The following is a 16617-nucleotide window of genomic DNA, read 5'->3' as shown; positions in this document are numbered from 1 at the left end:
ATTTCTTTCTTACTGTCACTCATTCTGCACCTCTGGCATCAAAAGCTATTGTACTGTACATAAATAAACCACACGCATGGACACGTCTGTGCTGCTCACTTTTACTGGTGAGGAAGTCTGAAGATGAGGTTAAATTGATAGATAAGCCACGGTAGATAAGCCACTAGATTTTAGCTACAACTGTTAAACAAGTCACTCACTAATCTAAGGTCATGTCCACATTAAGTTGGAAACACCTTTAACATGTCCAAAGTTTTCTGTCCCAACATTGTATCATCCCCCAGCTGCATGGAAACACCAAAACAGAGGAAAAATAATGTAACCTAATCTTTTCTCTTAGCTAAACACATCACATGAGCCATAAGCCAGCAGTGTAATGCCAGATCATATCATATAAACATGTGGGCTCTCTTTCTCACACTACAACACAGTGTTTTAAGATAAAATATGTTGTTTAAATTCCAAAATGTCAACCAAAACTGAAAAAATTGAAATTCTGCCACATTAGTCCGCTTGGCTTCACTGCTTATTGTCCTTAAATTCACTTTGCTTAGTTGTATTATTCATTTTTCTTCATTTGAGTGTTGCTTTATTGTGATAAACTGCTTTAGATGAGGGTAAACCTTGATGTAGAAGCCACTGCAGTTGCACCAGGCAGCTATGAGGTACGTGTTTCATCATCCTTCTCTTCTGCAACTGCTCATCCAGATGCCTGCTATGAATAGACATGTTGAATAGGATAACGACGCCTTCAGATGAATAACCATAAAAGTGCTTTTTTTTTTGTATGTGTGGAGGAGACGGTGTAAAGCCGGTCAGCAGCAGTGTGAACATTATACATCACCTGAAAGTATACAAACTCTACATTCTTAATCCGTACGATATGTAGTACAGTGTCAAGATAACAAGAGGTGAAAATAACTGCAGGCTTACAATACAGTAAATAGTTCTCTTAAGAAATTCAGCAAGTTAACTATGTGCATACTGTTAAGCCACTCAGCTGTGAGATGAGCTCTCCTGTGAGATGTACTGGGCTACATCTCAGAGCTGAGTTCACTGAGAGGACGGAACTTAATGCAGTATGTTAAGCTAGCTGTTGATAGTCAGTAAATACCTCAAAACTGCAGGCTGGCTGCTTGTTAAACCGCAAAGTCTTGTTTTCTTCCTCTAAACACAGAAGATATGACATGATTAAAGGGCCCCCTGTTGAGCATTAGTAAAATATTATGATTACTTTTTTAAAGAGTAATATCAATGTGCAAATTATTATATTTTTAAGACAAGTAATGAGACAATAATAAATAGAAGTTACCTGGTTATATCTTCAGATCTATACATGTTAAGCCCACTGTCACTCTACTGTATATCAGAGAGGAAATTAAAGAATGTAATACGGTCTGATCATGTACGATACATCCATCTATAAACAGGTTAAATCTGACACCAAACTATAAATCAAAACCTACATCATAGTTACAGTATCTATGGCTAAGGTCACATTACATGCTGAAGTGTGAACAAACCAAATCTGTTTTTTTTTTTTTCCATATCAGATCTGGGCCTCTTGTATATGTGGTCCTAGATCTGATTCATATTCGATCTCTGCCTATGTGACCACTGTCAGAAGAGTCAGATTGGAATTCATGTGTTCTTTTCAATGTTTCCACGAATGCGGATGTCGAATGTCGTCATCATTCAGTGTCGGCATCTCACGGCCCGGTAAAATAAAACATGGAGGAGATCAACAACAGTGACGGGGGTCAATGGAGGGACGAGGGAATTCAAATTGGTTGGGCATTTATGAAGAAGTTTCTATTCGAGCCACACTAGAAGGAACTTATCATAACCAAATGTTAGCACAGCTACAGTATGTCATCCATGTTTATTTTTTGACTGCAGCACAAATGACGTTGTTATTCTTGTCTGCATGCAGCTCACATTTCAGTCAAATCTGTGCATGCACAGCTCACACCGGATACATGTCACAAAAAGATTGTACCTGACTAAAAAATTGGAATTGATCATTAACGCCTTTAATGTGAATGTAGCCTTAGGCAGGGCTGCCATTACCCAACGTAAATCATTGTTTTGTTGGGCATCTGGTATTGCTGTGTGTGTTTGTTTGTAAGAGTATTTTGGGGTTTTGTGCCTTTATTTAATAGTCAACAGAGAGAAGAGAGAAGGAACATGCAATAAGGGTCCCTGAGCTAGAATCAAACTGAAGATATTGCAGTACACAGTATGTGCACACTGTGGTACTTGATTGCAACCACATCCTTGTCAAACATGTCTTTTAGCTTTATTTCACTGTTTAGATGTAATGTTGGCACAGAGCTTAGTATCTCTGCTTCTTGTTGAATGGTGCAAAAAGGCGAGTCTATAGAGAAGCCATTATTCTTTGATACCGACATCAAAACCTGACATCTACTGTTGATGTTTGAGACAGATGAAAGGTTTTCTTGTACAAAAGGCAATTGTAGTTACACTAAAAATATCTTACTGTGACATCATCTATGTTTGTCTCTCTATCCACAAGATTAGTGTGATAAGTGCTTTGAGGTGGATTTTCTTTAAACTCTTATAGAATAAATATACTTATATTCACTTCAGGCTCAGGTATGGCTGCTTCACCTACAGCTGCACTGGTTGAAAACACAGACACACAATATATTGAGATGCTAGTCTTCAGTAAGACCTCTTCACCGTTAATTATCCGAAATGAAAGCTGACAGAATAGCATAAATTAAACTGTGAATACATTTAACTTGTCCTCTTAGATTAGACAGGGTAACGTGCAAAAAAACAGATTATTTAATGTTTTCATACCTATCAACAAGGGGAAAAAGTTGAAATTGCCATGACCCCACACCTAAGTGCAAATACGTGTGTGTGTGTCCATGCATACACGTGTCTCTGCTTGATTAACATACAGGTATATTCATGTGTGTATGCCTTTACTTCACGTGCAGCTGTATGAATCATCTGCTTTTACCTGCAGGATGAGCCAAGCATGTGCTTTCTTCACTTAGAACACTTTATTCATCACAAATGTGATTAAACTTCAGAGGGAAAAGCTCTGATAGAGAGAAATGGAAAGGTAACAGTACCCAGTAGAGGTTTGTTAATATTCTTTCTACATCTCACACTCTGACTAGTAATCTGCATCCAAAATAGTTGGCTGTTTTTTTTGTTTTCTGGTGATTTTAAAGCACCTCATCAATCAATTTTTGGCACCTTACAACTTACTACATTCTAATAATGTGTGTAATGATGCCTCCTGATCTTGTATAACAATCTACATTTTTGTTTGGAGTTACACTGATTAACATTATCTGCAATTATGAATGTCTTACTACAATATGTAAAATAAAAAGAAGATTTTTTTTTAAGGGATAAAGCTGGTGGTTTTCTATGTTTTTCTTATTATCAACAAATCTCATGTGCAGAGCCAAACCAACAATGAATTCATCCTGCTTATTGTAAGTGTATCCAAAGCCTGATATATCTTACTCCTCTGCTCCGTAGACCTCTGTTGTTGTCCAAAGACTATTAAAAACACATCAACTTTAGTTTGTTTAGAAATGGCTCCAAAGACTAATGAGAGCAATCAAGTTTTCATTTTCCGGAAAGTATTTTCGTGTCAGACAGAGGCCACAGCGTATGTTGACAAGGCTCTGCTAGCTTGTTGTGCTACGTATCACAAAGTCTTCACTTTGTACTAAACCTTTTTAGACATTTACAGTGTCTGAGTCAGAGCCTGATCAATACGATGAGTGTGAAAAAAATGGCGATTGTTTACTGTAAAGATAATTGCATCCTTTTAAGTAGCATTTTAAATGCAGCACTTACTTTAAATGTAAGTTTAAATTTTACATGAAGAGGTGCGTGTCTGAAAGGGAATTTAATGATGTTGAGCTGCAGGTGGTTCAAGCAACAACACTGGACAAACTTGTCTGATACACCACACAATAGTAGAGTAATCTGAGAACTTCTGCTTCTTACAGGTAAATAAGTGATATGACTTAAGTCTTAAGTCACCAGCAGTGAATTAACATGTTGATTTAGAAAAAAACTCATCAGCTTCAAAGTTTTATTACCTGGTCAGAGCCAATAAATAATGTGGTGCAAAACAAAACCGAAGAGCACAAACTCAGTGTAGGTTTGTATGTACCAGCACTTGCTGCTATAACTCAGCGTCTCCTTTCATCCTTAAAAGCATGTGTGTGCAGGGATGGAAACTTGGCTGCACTAAAAACAAGACTGCCTCTTAAAATGCCAACAAAACTCATCTTGTCACCATGCTTGTGGTGATGCTGTGCTATAACCGTCCTCCCAGCAGCCACACAGCATCTGCAGCACTCTAAGCTCTCATTAGAAAGATTAGACCGGGATATGTTGTTGATAGTTCTTCCAGATTTCTGCTGTGGTGATGGTGTGGAGTAAAGTTCTCCTCCCCTCTTAGCAGCATGGCTCCTTGTTCCCTGTATGCCTTCACAAAAAGGAAACATTCATAAAGGAATAATTGGACCGCTGACACTTTTCTCTGGCTGTACTGTGGAGACACTCATTCTGCTTCACAGTTACGTGCACTTAAGATTTCCTTAATTGTGCTTTGAAAGCCGCGGGGGCCGTGTGACATACAGTATGTTGCATCGTGTTTGCTGCAATATTTCTACTGTTCTTCTGTTTTGCTTCAGCAAAGCTACATGGTGACATGGCTGCAAAACAAACTAGCACATAAGAAAAATAGAGCCTACTTCACCACACTCTCTGTTCCAAGACTGTGTATAATGCATATTGTATTATATATTATAGTTTTCCATCTCACTTGTAGATGAGCAGAGTGTGCCAATCCTTCGACAGAAAGCAAAGTGCAGACTAAACAGCTTTGAGGTTTGGCAGAGAGTTGCAGAAAGAAGGGCAGACAGCCTCTGTTTAAATCATCTTCCTCTGATCCCAGGATATAAACATCCACCCTCACTGGCCTGGCCTTCACCTCTGTCTGCGTGTGTTTGTGTGCGAAGAAAGAGAGAGAAAGCGAAAGACAAGGAGAGGGTGATAAAGAGAAAGAGTGATTGTGTATTTGTACCGCGTCGTCCACTTTGCACAGCACTTGCCAGCGTTTTTTAGACGGACACTGGGGAGCTTTTTAAAAACAGCTGGCGAGTAATCTCACTAAATCATGTTATTTATGAGACTTTTTTCGTAAATCACTCAAGGCCATCTTTGCTTCTGTCATTTTTTAGCATATGTGTAATTAACTATAATTGTAAACAGCCAAAATGACTCTTGAAAGCAATCACATGGGAGAAAAAGGACAAAAGTTTGTATATGTTGGCTTAGACAAGTGGAATTCAGATGTTATTGTTTTACTGAAGATACTGACTCACTGTTTCAGTGCTCAGTTTGCAGTGAGTACTCTGATTACCACTAGCAGCTGTAAGTGAGAAAATGTGGTGTTTTATTGTAATTTCCATGAACTTACACCTTAAAAATATGTGCTTGATGTGATCACAAGGCTCATCGTAGCAACTGCTCTTACATTAAAGCAGACGTATCATGCTTTTTGTGATTTTCTGTTATTTTTAAACTGTTATTATGTCCAATGTTTATGTTAAACATGGTGAAAGGATCCAAAACTTGAGGTTAATGTATCCGTAAAAAGTGCTGATTGTTTGCATGTGCCGACAAATGGCCGTCCATTCTGTAACTTTTTGTTGCTAAGGTTGTTCCACGGCCTGTTTTGGACAGAAGCTGAACTGAGGGGCTTCATAAAGAGCCAGTATAAGATAAATAAGGAGTTTTTTTTTAACTGTTAATCATTCAAAGATATACCAGTAGAGCCCCAAAATATAAATATGGACCTGGAAATGTGCATGATACATCCCCTTTAAGACAGTTTTGCACACACAACCAGTAGCCGATACTTTTTTCTTCTTTTACTGACTATTACATTCAAACAGAACCTACAGTATGTATGTGTTAACAGTTACTTTGGTGCAGAATACTTCCTGTAATTGAAGGTCTATTGATCCCTAGCCATGCTCCGATGTCACGTAACACTGTCCCTTGTGCACAATTTGAGTCTGACCTCCTCACATAACTGCCATTGTGCACATATACATCCGACCACACATGAATGCAGCAGCTGATATACTTAGACAAATACTGGAAATATGAGAAGCATACAAAGCACTTGAGTCTCCTGGAGGCAGACCTTCCTTTATTCTTGGGGGTATTTGCAGAACATCTGGTATGAGGTCCAGCAGATGAGTGACAGTTTTGATTTAACCTCCATTTAACCTGTGTGTTTGCTGAGTATGCTTTTGTTAAGTGCTCTTTTTTTCCCTTCACTTGCATTTTTCCAATAAGGTGTGCAAATATGAACCAGTTGCCTTATGGTCAGGAGGTCAGTCCTTTGACCTTCATGGTACTTTTGGCCTTTTGGATAGTTTTGGCACCAGCATGAGACAGAGGATTGAGAGTGAACAAGCTGGATGAGTCGACTGCGGCTGCACATAGGAAATGGGGATAATATTTCACCCACCAGTGCTGCCAGGAAATAGAAAAGACTACTCCCATGTCAGACATCAGTTCAGACAGATGGTTGTGTGAGGATGGGAGTCCGAAGCCGAAATCCCTGCCAGTGTCTCTTTGGTCCACTGGGGACACTCCATTGACTGGCTGGTAGATTAATTCAATTCCCGCATGAGAACCGATGCCATGAATCTCTTTAGCTACAATAAACACAATAAAATTACCAAGGATTTGTGTTTGTGTGGCTTACAGAGGTTGATGGTGTATGATATGAGGTTTGTCTCTAAGGATAACGAGTGGAGTCTAGCTGACTGTGCTAATGATCTGCTGTGTTCAAGGATAATTAGTTTTGGCTCCTCTCGCGGGGTTCAAAGGGATCAGGATACATTTGTTGTTGTTTTACAAATAGTTGGGGCGTTTCCCAGAAGCTGGGTCAAATATACCGTACATCAGTAGTTCACTACATTGAAAGCATAAGTGAGGACAACCTGAGGCTGCAATAAATACACTGACTGTACTGTGTTGTTGACTTTTAATCCTGGGTTTGATAAAATGTAAATACAATATAATGATAATATATTGTTGGCATGACCTAAACAATGTGAAAGGTAATATCTTAGCACCACTGACTTACTGCATTTGCTTTGCACTTTGTATTTTATGATTATTGTTATTATTAATAATAATAATAATAATAAAAATAATTTAACTTTTTACTTTTTATAAAAAAGGAGAAAAACATGTGTATTATATGTCCTGTCATGTCATGAGCTACATTGTGTTTTTTCTGTACATTGATAGGGGTGTTATCTTGTATCATATGATCTCCTAATTGTACGTGGAGCTGTTTTTTTTTTGCCTGTATATGTAGCTTGTTTCTTGTTTGTATGAATATTTACCCGACGAAGACCTTGCAGATCAAAACATTGCAAAAAAACCTGCAAATTTCAATGTGCCGACAGCCTCTCTTTTTATCTTGTTGCTGATTTTTGTCCTGCACTTGTACCCAAGTATTGTGATCATATTAGCATAATCGTGCTGACATTAGCATTTAGCTCAAAAGCACTGCTGTACTTAAGTACAGCCTCACAGAGACGCTAGCTGTAGATTCTCAATCATACTCTGCTATGACATGTCAAAATGTCTGACGGTGTCTATTAAGTGTTTAGTTTTGAAAGTTTTCACAAAAAGAAAAGAGACTGTCAGGATTAAAAGTTTCCATTATGGTGTGAATTTGACACTAAGAAGTGGAAAGTACAGGTTAGTGCAAATGTAAGAGATTTAGGAGCCTCGCTCAGACAGTCAGGGAAAGTTCTCAAGATTCCCGAGAAACATAAACTCTTCTCCATGTCTCTGGAGAAGAAATGTCCTTTGTTAAATTAACATACGAGTACAATATACCTCACAGAGCCTTATCACCACCAGAAATGTGAAAATGAGCCGAGCTGATGTAAGTTAGACAGTGCCACTAATTATAATTATGGGGTAATTATGAGTGATTTATTACCTTGTATTCTTTCATTCATCTATGAAAGAATACAAGGTAATAAAGGAAGGACATACCTAATAATGCCTTTCATTAATCTGCTGCAGCCTGCAGTTGTGGTGTATTTTTGTATCTTGCCAGTTTGTTTTTATGAGATAACACAATGCAGCAGAGACCTTTACACAATTCTTCATTGTCTTTCCCACCAGGTCCTCCAAAGGTCCATAAATCCCGTGGGAATTAGTCATTGTAGGAAGCTGGAAAGCTTTCCCACTTCATGTCAACAGTAATGGATTGTGCTCTTTTTTTTTTCAACAGTAATTTTGCACCCAGAGGGCTTGTTTGGCTGATGGGCTCCAGATATTGTTTTTTCTCATATAATTGGTTGCCAATACGTGAGAAGTGAGCCAAAACCACATTTTGGCGTGGCAATCTGTGCAGAGAGCAGATTGACATTCAAACAAGTAAAACAATCGTGACACCAGTTGCAATATGCTGTAAGCTCTTAATTACTAAGCTTTTAAATACATAACATGTATAACAAATATGTATAACAAATTATACATAATATTGATAATAATAACATTTACCTTCTGTATATTTACAGATTTATAATGACATCTTCAATGATATTTTTTACCTTATTTCATGTTTTCATGTCTCATGTTGAGTGTCTTGTATGTTTCTTTGTCTTTTAACATTTTGGGATAATTTTGATCAATTATACAATAGATATTAAACAAGCATGAATCAATGTACATATAACTTCCTGATTTCCTTTCCTCAATTAAAAGCTATATAATATCACATATATATTACTCTAATATTTTAACCTTAATTATAAACACAGACATGTCTGATGGCATCGAGATGTGTTAGTATGAACCACATACTCTCTAAGCAGATGGACTGAAGCGAGCTGGTGGACGAGTAACAGCTGTGATTCTCTGCCCTTATAGAAAATAGTGACCCTTACTTTTTTCTTAGCCATATGGGATCATTTGGACTTGTCTTCATCCAAATAGGCAATATAACTGGCAAAAAATAAAGCCAAAGCCAAAAAGAATTGCTTTTATTGATTGCTTTGATTTCTGTCACCATCTCGTTCTCCGTCCTTGCTCTCTACTTTCTCTTTCTTCCCTCTTTCCTTTCTTCTCCTCATCCCTGCCTCATGTTCTTTATATGAAAGCTTGAACTTGTGAGGTCATGCACTACATAGACCTTCTACATGTGTGTGTTTAATTCCCCTCTATATCATGTTATGACTTGCTGAGCTGTGCATTAAATCAGGAGACGTGTCAGCCGGAGCAGCCGGTTAATGGGAGCCAAGGTTGGGGCACTTTGGCCTTGTTTTTACAGTGTAGTGTTGAAGAGTTGAAAATACACCTTGGAGATCAATTTTGTTTTCCTTCTCTTTCTTGCAGTCTCAGCAGAAGTGCATTGTGATCTTTGCCTTGGTGTGCTGCTTCGCCGTACTGGTGGCGTTGATTTTCTCAGCTGTGGACGTTTGGGGTGAAGACGAGGACGGGATCACAGAGGAGAACTGCAGCAAGAACTGCAGGTGAGAACTGCAGAACCATAAAAAACACATTTCATCGTCACTGGTCCCCAAACTTTGTGACCCTTCATCACAAATTATGGCCTTCGTGCATTTTTAGATGACTAAAAGGTGGCACTGTCCAGTATTTCATGAGGAAAAAAGCAAAAATGAGAGAAAAGTCAGAAAAAACAAAGATAATTTTGTGTAGAAATATTTTTCTTCTGTCTTTCTTCCTCCTTTAATCATCTGATGACTGTTCAAATTTGTCTTGGGATCAGTTTGGGGAACCATTATGTCATATTGGGTGTGTAGTAATCATAGCCTGTAAATAAAGATGGATGTAGCGAGGTGTGACATCACCCATTGGTTTGCTGTGGAGCTGATTTGAAGCTCAGAGTTGCTGCTTATGGTCTGAGTGCAGGGTGTTGCCTTTCACACTCTGGAAACGCAAACACCCTGAACTCTGAGCAGTGCACATTTCAGTCAACGTTAGCTACTGCAAAACTGTGCTAACAGGGCAGGTATCCTAATCAAGTAACAATAAACTTACCGTAATATTGCGACAATAGCCGGGGAGAGCAGCAGATGAGCCAACTGTCAGTCACAGCTGTCAAACAACAACCAAATCAAAGCTACTATAAGCAATAATTTCCAAAATGACCACCAGCATACTTAATTGAGACCATAGAAATTACTTTTTGTTGTTTGTGTTGTTATTTTTTGCTGATTAATGGTTATGGTTATGGTTCAAAATATCTGCATCTGCATAGACATACTGTGTGAGGAATAACAGAGTTTTTCATTTAAACAGTTTCCTACAACCCATTCGGCCTGCCTTGGCTTTGCTCCATGTGCGGTTGTAATTTTTCAGCCTTTCACTCATAAATTCACTCTGAAACTCTGAGACTTTTGGCTCCGTTTAGGTGAGCAATCCCCCTCTGTGCTATACATATAAACTGCAGCGTTGAGGTTGCAGAGCTCCTGGCAATGCTTAGATTCATTTCAGCAGTCTCATCTTAAATATACTGTAATGTGGCGATTTGAAAAAAATCTAGAGGTAGAGTAGCAGCAATAACAAATCTGCATTACTCCAAAGTTGACTGAACACACTGTAATGAGATCTATATGAAGCCTCTCCCACTGCCTTGAACTGATTACTAGGCTGCTCTGAAAGTTACATTTTATCTTTCTTTTGCAAGTTTCTACAGTTTGTTGAAGTTTTAAGAATAAAATAACATACTGCATGGATCCTCAGACATAAAGGCTAAAAATTGCTGCAGTATGTCCTGCTGGTCCAGAGTGAAAGTGGATGATCAGCATTCGTTTGGCTGATACAGCATTCCTGCACTCTATACGCCTACTCTCAACTTCCTACTGGTTCCCCTCCATTAGACTCTTATCATCCAATTTACCATTCAGCCTTGAATTACTTCCCTCTCTCTCTCTCTCTCTTTCTTCATGTCTGTGTCCATTGACTCTCTCCTTCCCCAAATCAGCCATTTAACTTCCATCCAGAGAACTGTACCGGGCATCCCTCTCTCTCCCTCTTAAGGCTTGTAAAGCTGAATTGGACTCCTCTCCTCCTCTGAAGGACCCCTAAATCTTGAGAGTAGTATGAGAGATAAGTAGGAGGCTGAGGGAGGGATGATGGGGAGTGAGGGTGAACCAGATGGAGGGAGAAGAAAAAGAGGATATGAGGGTACACATGGGGTTGGAAATGAGTGAGAGATGAATAGATTCATTAGCTGGGGGGATTGGGGTGTTGGCTTGTCAGTTCAAGACTTAGTTCCAAACAAATTTCAGAAATGTGTGCTGTCAGATTCCCAAGCATGCACTGTTATTTATATCCCATAATCATGAAAGAAGGACTGAATGACGAAGCTATACTGTGGCATGCGTCATTTGAAACACCTATGAGATGTAGAAGTGTGACATAATTAATGATTTCATAAAGTATTTTGTTCAAAGCAAGTTGCTATGCAAAATAGGTAAAGTAATATATTACTATGAGACTGACACGTCTATAATGAGGCGCACTGAGTCTTGTTCATGCTCACTTAAATTCCTAAAGGTACTTGTAATTCATCAGAGGAAATGTATGTAGAATAAAGTCCTTTCAGTTAATGTCATTCCTGAATCAAAGAGTGTTCAGTCTTTGAAAACGATCCAATATCTGAGATTACTTTTACTAAATAATCTAAATACATCAGGCTGATCCTCTATATTTCATTGCTTGCAGTAAAACATGATTCCTCTTGATTGTTGGAGCAAAGTGGGAGCAGTGTATACCTTCTCTATCCGATCTGCCAGTTCGATGTATCCCTAATGTGCGTGTGTAATTGCCCGGTGTCAGACGGCTGATAAGCAGGTTAATATTGATCTACAGTTGAATTGTACAAGGGCAGAAACCATGTTTGGAGATCTGGCTTTTAGCACCTTCACAATCTGCTGCTTCCAGAAACAACATTTCAAACCACTCTTGAGTGCAAATGTTTCTTCCTTACATCAGTATTTTAAAAGGTGGCTGAGTGGTTCCTGCACCTTGTCATGTTTCCCTGAATAGAGATAAGAAAGACAGATTTAAATAGTATTGTGTGATATGGATTATAGTGATGATAAGATTAGACAGCTACAGTAAGCAGGGATGCACTATTTATTACGTTGAAACGTTAACATGCTGACAGCTTTTATATAATGCGCGCTACATGATGTATTAGGATTTAGGTGTCTTACATGCTCAAAACATCCTGTCAGTTTTATAATGTCACTCGCTGTTTTTTTGTTTGTTTGGTTTTTTTTACGTGTAATGTTGCTGAGGGTTGGGTCGCACCAGCTATTCATAAATCCATCACTAAGTTTGCATAGCGTCCGTCTTAAAGGATAATTCTGTTTTTTTTTCAACCTGGTGTATCTCCCATAAATGTGGCCATCATAGGTCATGCTAACTTTGCACCCACCAGGTCTGTTATAGGGATTTGGGGAAATGAGGACTCACTCAAAACTATGTATATCTGCTGAGCAAGCCTCCTACAGATTTCCAAATGAACATGATTTTTATATGAATTGTTTCAAACGCTTTAACGAGTCTGAATGAAAGTAACAGAAACTAGCTGCATGGAACTGCCATCATGCATAATAGCATATCCTTACTAGCTAGATTTAAACTAGTGAACCTTATAGTAAAAAGTATCATGCACACTATAAAAAAGGCTTTTTAAATTTTGTACTGTGACAAAACAATGTGCCTTGATTTTTTGGGGGGAATTACTTCAGATTCACAGACATTAATATCTACATAAGCTCTAGTTTGTGTGGTGCAACTGGTTTTAATTTACTGATCCATAAATCTCCAGTTGGTAAACACCTACATTACAGCTAAGCTAAGTTTGAACTTACAAAGAGCTGGTGCCAGCAGCTCCAAGACTCTGCAGAGAACACACCACAAGGGAAATTTAAGACTTCCAGAACTCTGTATAAATCTTCACTGAAGCCAACACAAAACAAGAAAAGCTACTCCCAGAACAGACTGAGAACTGAAAAAAACAGAAATTAGACAACTGAATAAATTAAATAACTCTCTTAAATGAGGCAGAACTGACTGGAGCAATGGTAGCTTGGCCCTGGCTTCTCTGCAACTCTGCAATCAGGATGTGGACAACAAGGTAAACATACAGTGGTGAATAGGGATGTGCAGAGGGCCCAGTATTTGTATTTGTATCTGTATCTGTATTTGTTGAGGCAGCAAAATTATTTGTATTTCAATAAAAGTGGAAAGAGGCTTGAATATCCTGTTTTTTGTTTTTATTACACTTTTAATATTAGAAAATTAAAGCGTTACAATAAGTGTTCATGAACAAACTACCTTACGAAGGAGGTCCCCACACCAGGTCTTGAACTGGAGTCTCCCAGATCATAGACAGGTACTTCTATTTATACACCCATAACACAGAGACAGCAGACTGTGTAACGTGTAGGGAAGAACTTCAAAGGTGATTATTGCTTTGCATTTTTCATTGATTGCCTATTTTTTACAACCTAACTTTGTTGAAAGGAGAAGGGGAACAAAAGGTCATGGAGAGTCCCTTGGGAGCACTTTGTTTGTGTCAGTAGCTCAGCTTTATCTCTGGTGAACACCCCCAACTCTGGGAGTGATGTCCAAATTAGGAAATGTGTGTGATGTAGCAGGTGGATGTGACTCCCTTCATTGAGACCTGCTAATAGACGTAACAGCAGAGCAGAGGAGACAGACTGAGATCGCGATGTAACCGATCTGTGCACTGGTTTTTGACTTTTTTTTCTTCCCAAAAACAAATTGAAATATTTTGAAATATTTATATGAAACAAATATTCATAAAAAACCCACTATTTGTGCTTTGCTGAATAACGTATTTGTATTTGGGCACACCCCTAGTGGTGAAGCAAAATGTTTGAGGCTGATCAGTCAGCCTGGCCCAGTCCCTCTCAGTGGGAATCCAGCCCGCCTGTGCATATTTTGGGAAACACCTGGGACATCTCCAAGAATCAGCACTCTGGACATCGACCATGAGAGACATAGTCGGATGTAATAAACCAAGTGCGTACTAAGTGTAGTCTATGTTTATTTGCATAAAACACAATGAATCATTGTGAAATAAATGTCTCAGTGGCTCAGGTTTCAGATAATGGATTGAAATTTACATCCTAAATGTGTTTACCTTGACAGCAGTGTTTGGGTTGTCGCTGACAGAACACTTAACATCTACCTTTAAAACAGTACAATACAGCATGCAGGGAGCAGAAACAGCAGCAGCTCCTGTGATACTCATATTAATGTCCTCACTGCTGTACAACCAGAGCACAGGGCAGCTCATGAGAGGGTGGATAATTTATATCAGATGTCAGGAGCTGACTCTGGCATAGTGTGATTCTCAACACGATGCCCATGCTATTACTCTAAGTGCTACAGCAATGCTAACATGCTGTAGTGATTTTTATACGTTGTGTACTGTTTGTTTAGCTCTGACAGCTCTGTCATGGTGTGAAATATCTCCTTTTATGAGAGTTCATTCGTTTTAAGAGAATACATTTGAGTGATCCAGCCGTGTTCACCTACCAGACTGTGAATCCATTATCATTCAGAAAGTGAGGGGTTTTACATTCAGACTGTCTCGTTGTCTCATGCACACACACACACACACACACCAAGAAGTTGACACCACTTACGTATTGGCTGCCGGCACTGAATCACACCCATGAGTGCGCAGATGGGTTACAGTGGAGGGGACCAGCAGTGGACACCTCAGACTACATAAATCAATGAATCCCTTACAGGCAGAAATAACTACTGCCTCCCTGCTTTCTCCACTTTTAATACCAAAACCTCTCTGGCTGTTTGAAGTATTCACACTAATCACCATTCATCATATCTCAGTACCTTTTTAGAGTGGACTGAAAAGACTCATTTTAGAATAAGATTACCTCTCCTCCTCTTTAATCTGTTTCCTTGTTTTTCCTCGTTGTGAAGTGTTTACCGTAGCTGTCCTAGTTTTCGCTGTCTTTTCAGAACAAAGAAGGATGTTCTACACTGTGTGATATTAACGATAATCTTCTCTATAATTTCATCACAGCTTGCCATATTGGTTTCTTTGTGCCTCTTTGCACTCCTGTTTCATTTCATTTACTCCCGCTGTTTAGTCCTCAATCACTGACACATATAAGAATATCCACTGAAATAAAACCCTCAGCAACTTTACTTGGGATTCTCCCAAACTCTTCCTCACTAAACATATTGATCGGCATTTCCATGAGGCGAAATCAGCATCTTATCATCACACAAGGCGTAAGTCCTACAGTTTCACCTTTGGCTTGTTTCCAAAACCTGACTTACCTTTATTTTAGCCAGGAATGTATTTTCAAGCAGCGAGCTGGCAACCGTCCTCTCACTGTGATGCCATTATATTATCACCTACAGCACACGCTCTTGCCAGTGTGCCCTTGAGTGAAGCACTCGCTAGACCTCCAGCTGTCACACTTCGGCTGACCCGGTGCTCCAACTGGTCTGAGTGCTAAAATCTGTTTGGTATTACAGAGCCCTCGCCAGGGAGTCTAACAGCACAGACTCCACTGAGTTTTACAGCCAGACTTTGAACCAAATGTGTGTAAAATAAATCTTGAATACTCTAAAATGATAAATCCAATGAGGAAAGCAAGTGATTTACTTGAAAACAACATGATTAAAAATGATCCCTCTACATTCCTTTACTATATTTTTCTCATGCACAGAGCCAAACCAACAATGTATTGATTCTACTGACAAGCGTGTGTATTCAAAGCCTGATATATCTTATTCCTCTGTGCCGTAGACCTCCATTATTGTCCAAAAACTATTAAAAACACGTCAATGAGCCACACTGCTGCACTGGGTGACATGTTCCTTCACCTCAAAGATTACGGTCACGCTAGTCTGTTTAGAAACAGCTCCGAAGACTAATAATAGCAATCACATTTTCAGTCTCCGGAGAGAAGTTCCATGTAAGGCAGACAAGGAACTAATGTGATTGTAATCTTGTTTTTACATCCCCTGCTTCACTGCTTCACCGCACATCATGCTCTTTCATTAAACACAGTACAGATCTTTGTAAGGCACCTTTAACTTTGCACACATTTGATTTTCGACAAGTGCAGGAACTGTAGTTTACCTGAACTTCTCTTGCTCATGCTTATTTATCATAAATGATAATGTTTATAGCATTTGTAGCTTTTTGTTTTTTGTCTCTGCATCTGTTCTAGTACGTCTGCAGTTTTGACTCTTGTGTTTTCCTGTGTGGGATCAGTAAAGTAGATCTTATCTTATCTTAAATCGATTCTCTACGTACTGAGCCACAGAACAAATCTGCAGTATATTTACCATAACATCTCTCATTGAAATTCATCCCATCACATTAGATTGAGTAAATCCTTGGGCAAGAGTGTTTCTGCTTGTTTCCTTGACACCATTTTACCCACAGACTTAAACAACCACAGAGGTGCAGCAGAATTTGTATCTGAGCTGTTCACCCTCACTGAAATCTCCTCT

At 38.9% G+C, this 16617-nt stretch overlaps 1 protein-coding gene across 1 annotated transcript in view; it reads left to right on the top strand.

Moving 5' to 3' along the window:
- LOC121911878 (inactive phospholipase D5-like) overlaps window positions 1-16617 on the top strand; it is a 50967-nt gene that overhangs the window by 21430 nt on the left and 12920 nt on the right. The window contains exon 2 of the mRNA XM_042433800.1: window positions 9448-9584. Within this exon, the coding sequence (XP_042289734.1) occupies window positions 9448-9584 (137 nt within the window). The remainder of the gene's footprint in view (window positions 1-9447; window positions 9585-16617) is intronic.

This window comes from Thunnus maccoyii, chromosome 14 (assembly GCF_910596095.1).
Source record: "Thunnus maccoyii chromosome 14, fThuMac1.1, whole genome shotgun sequence".
Lineage (NCBI taxonomy): Eukaryota > Metazoa > Chordata > Actinopteri > Scombriformes > Scombridae > Thunnus > Thunnus maccoyii.
This window is presented reverse-complemented; position numbering and strand designations above follow the sequence as displayed.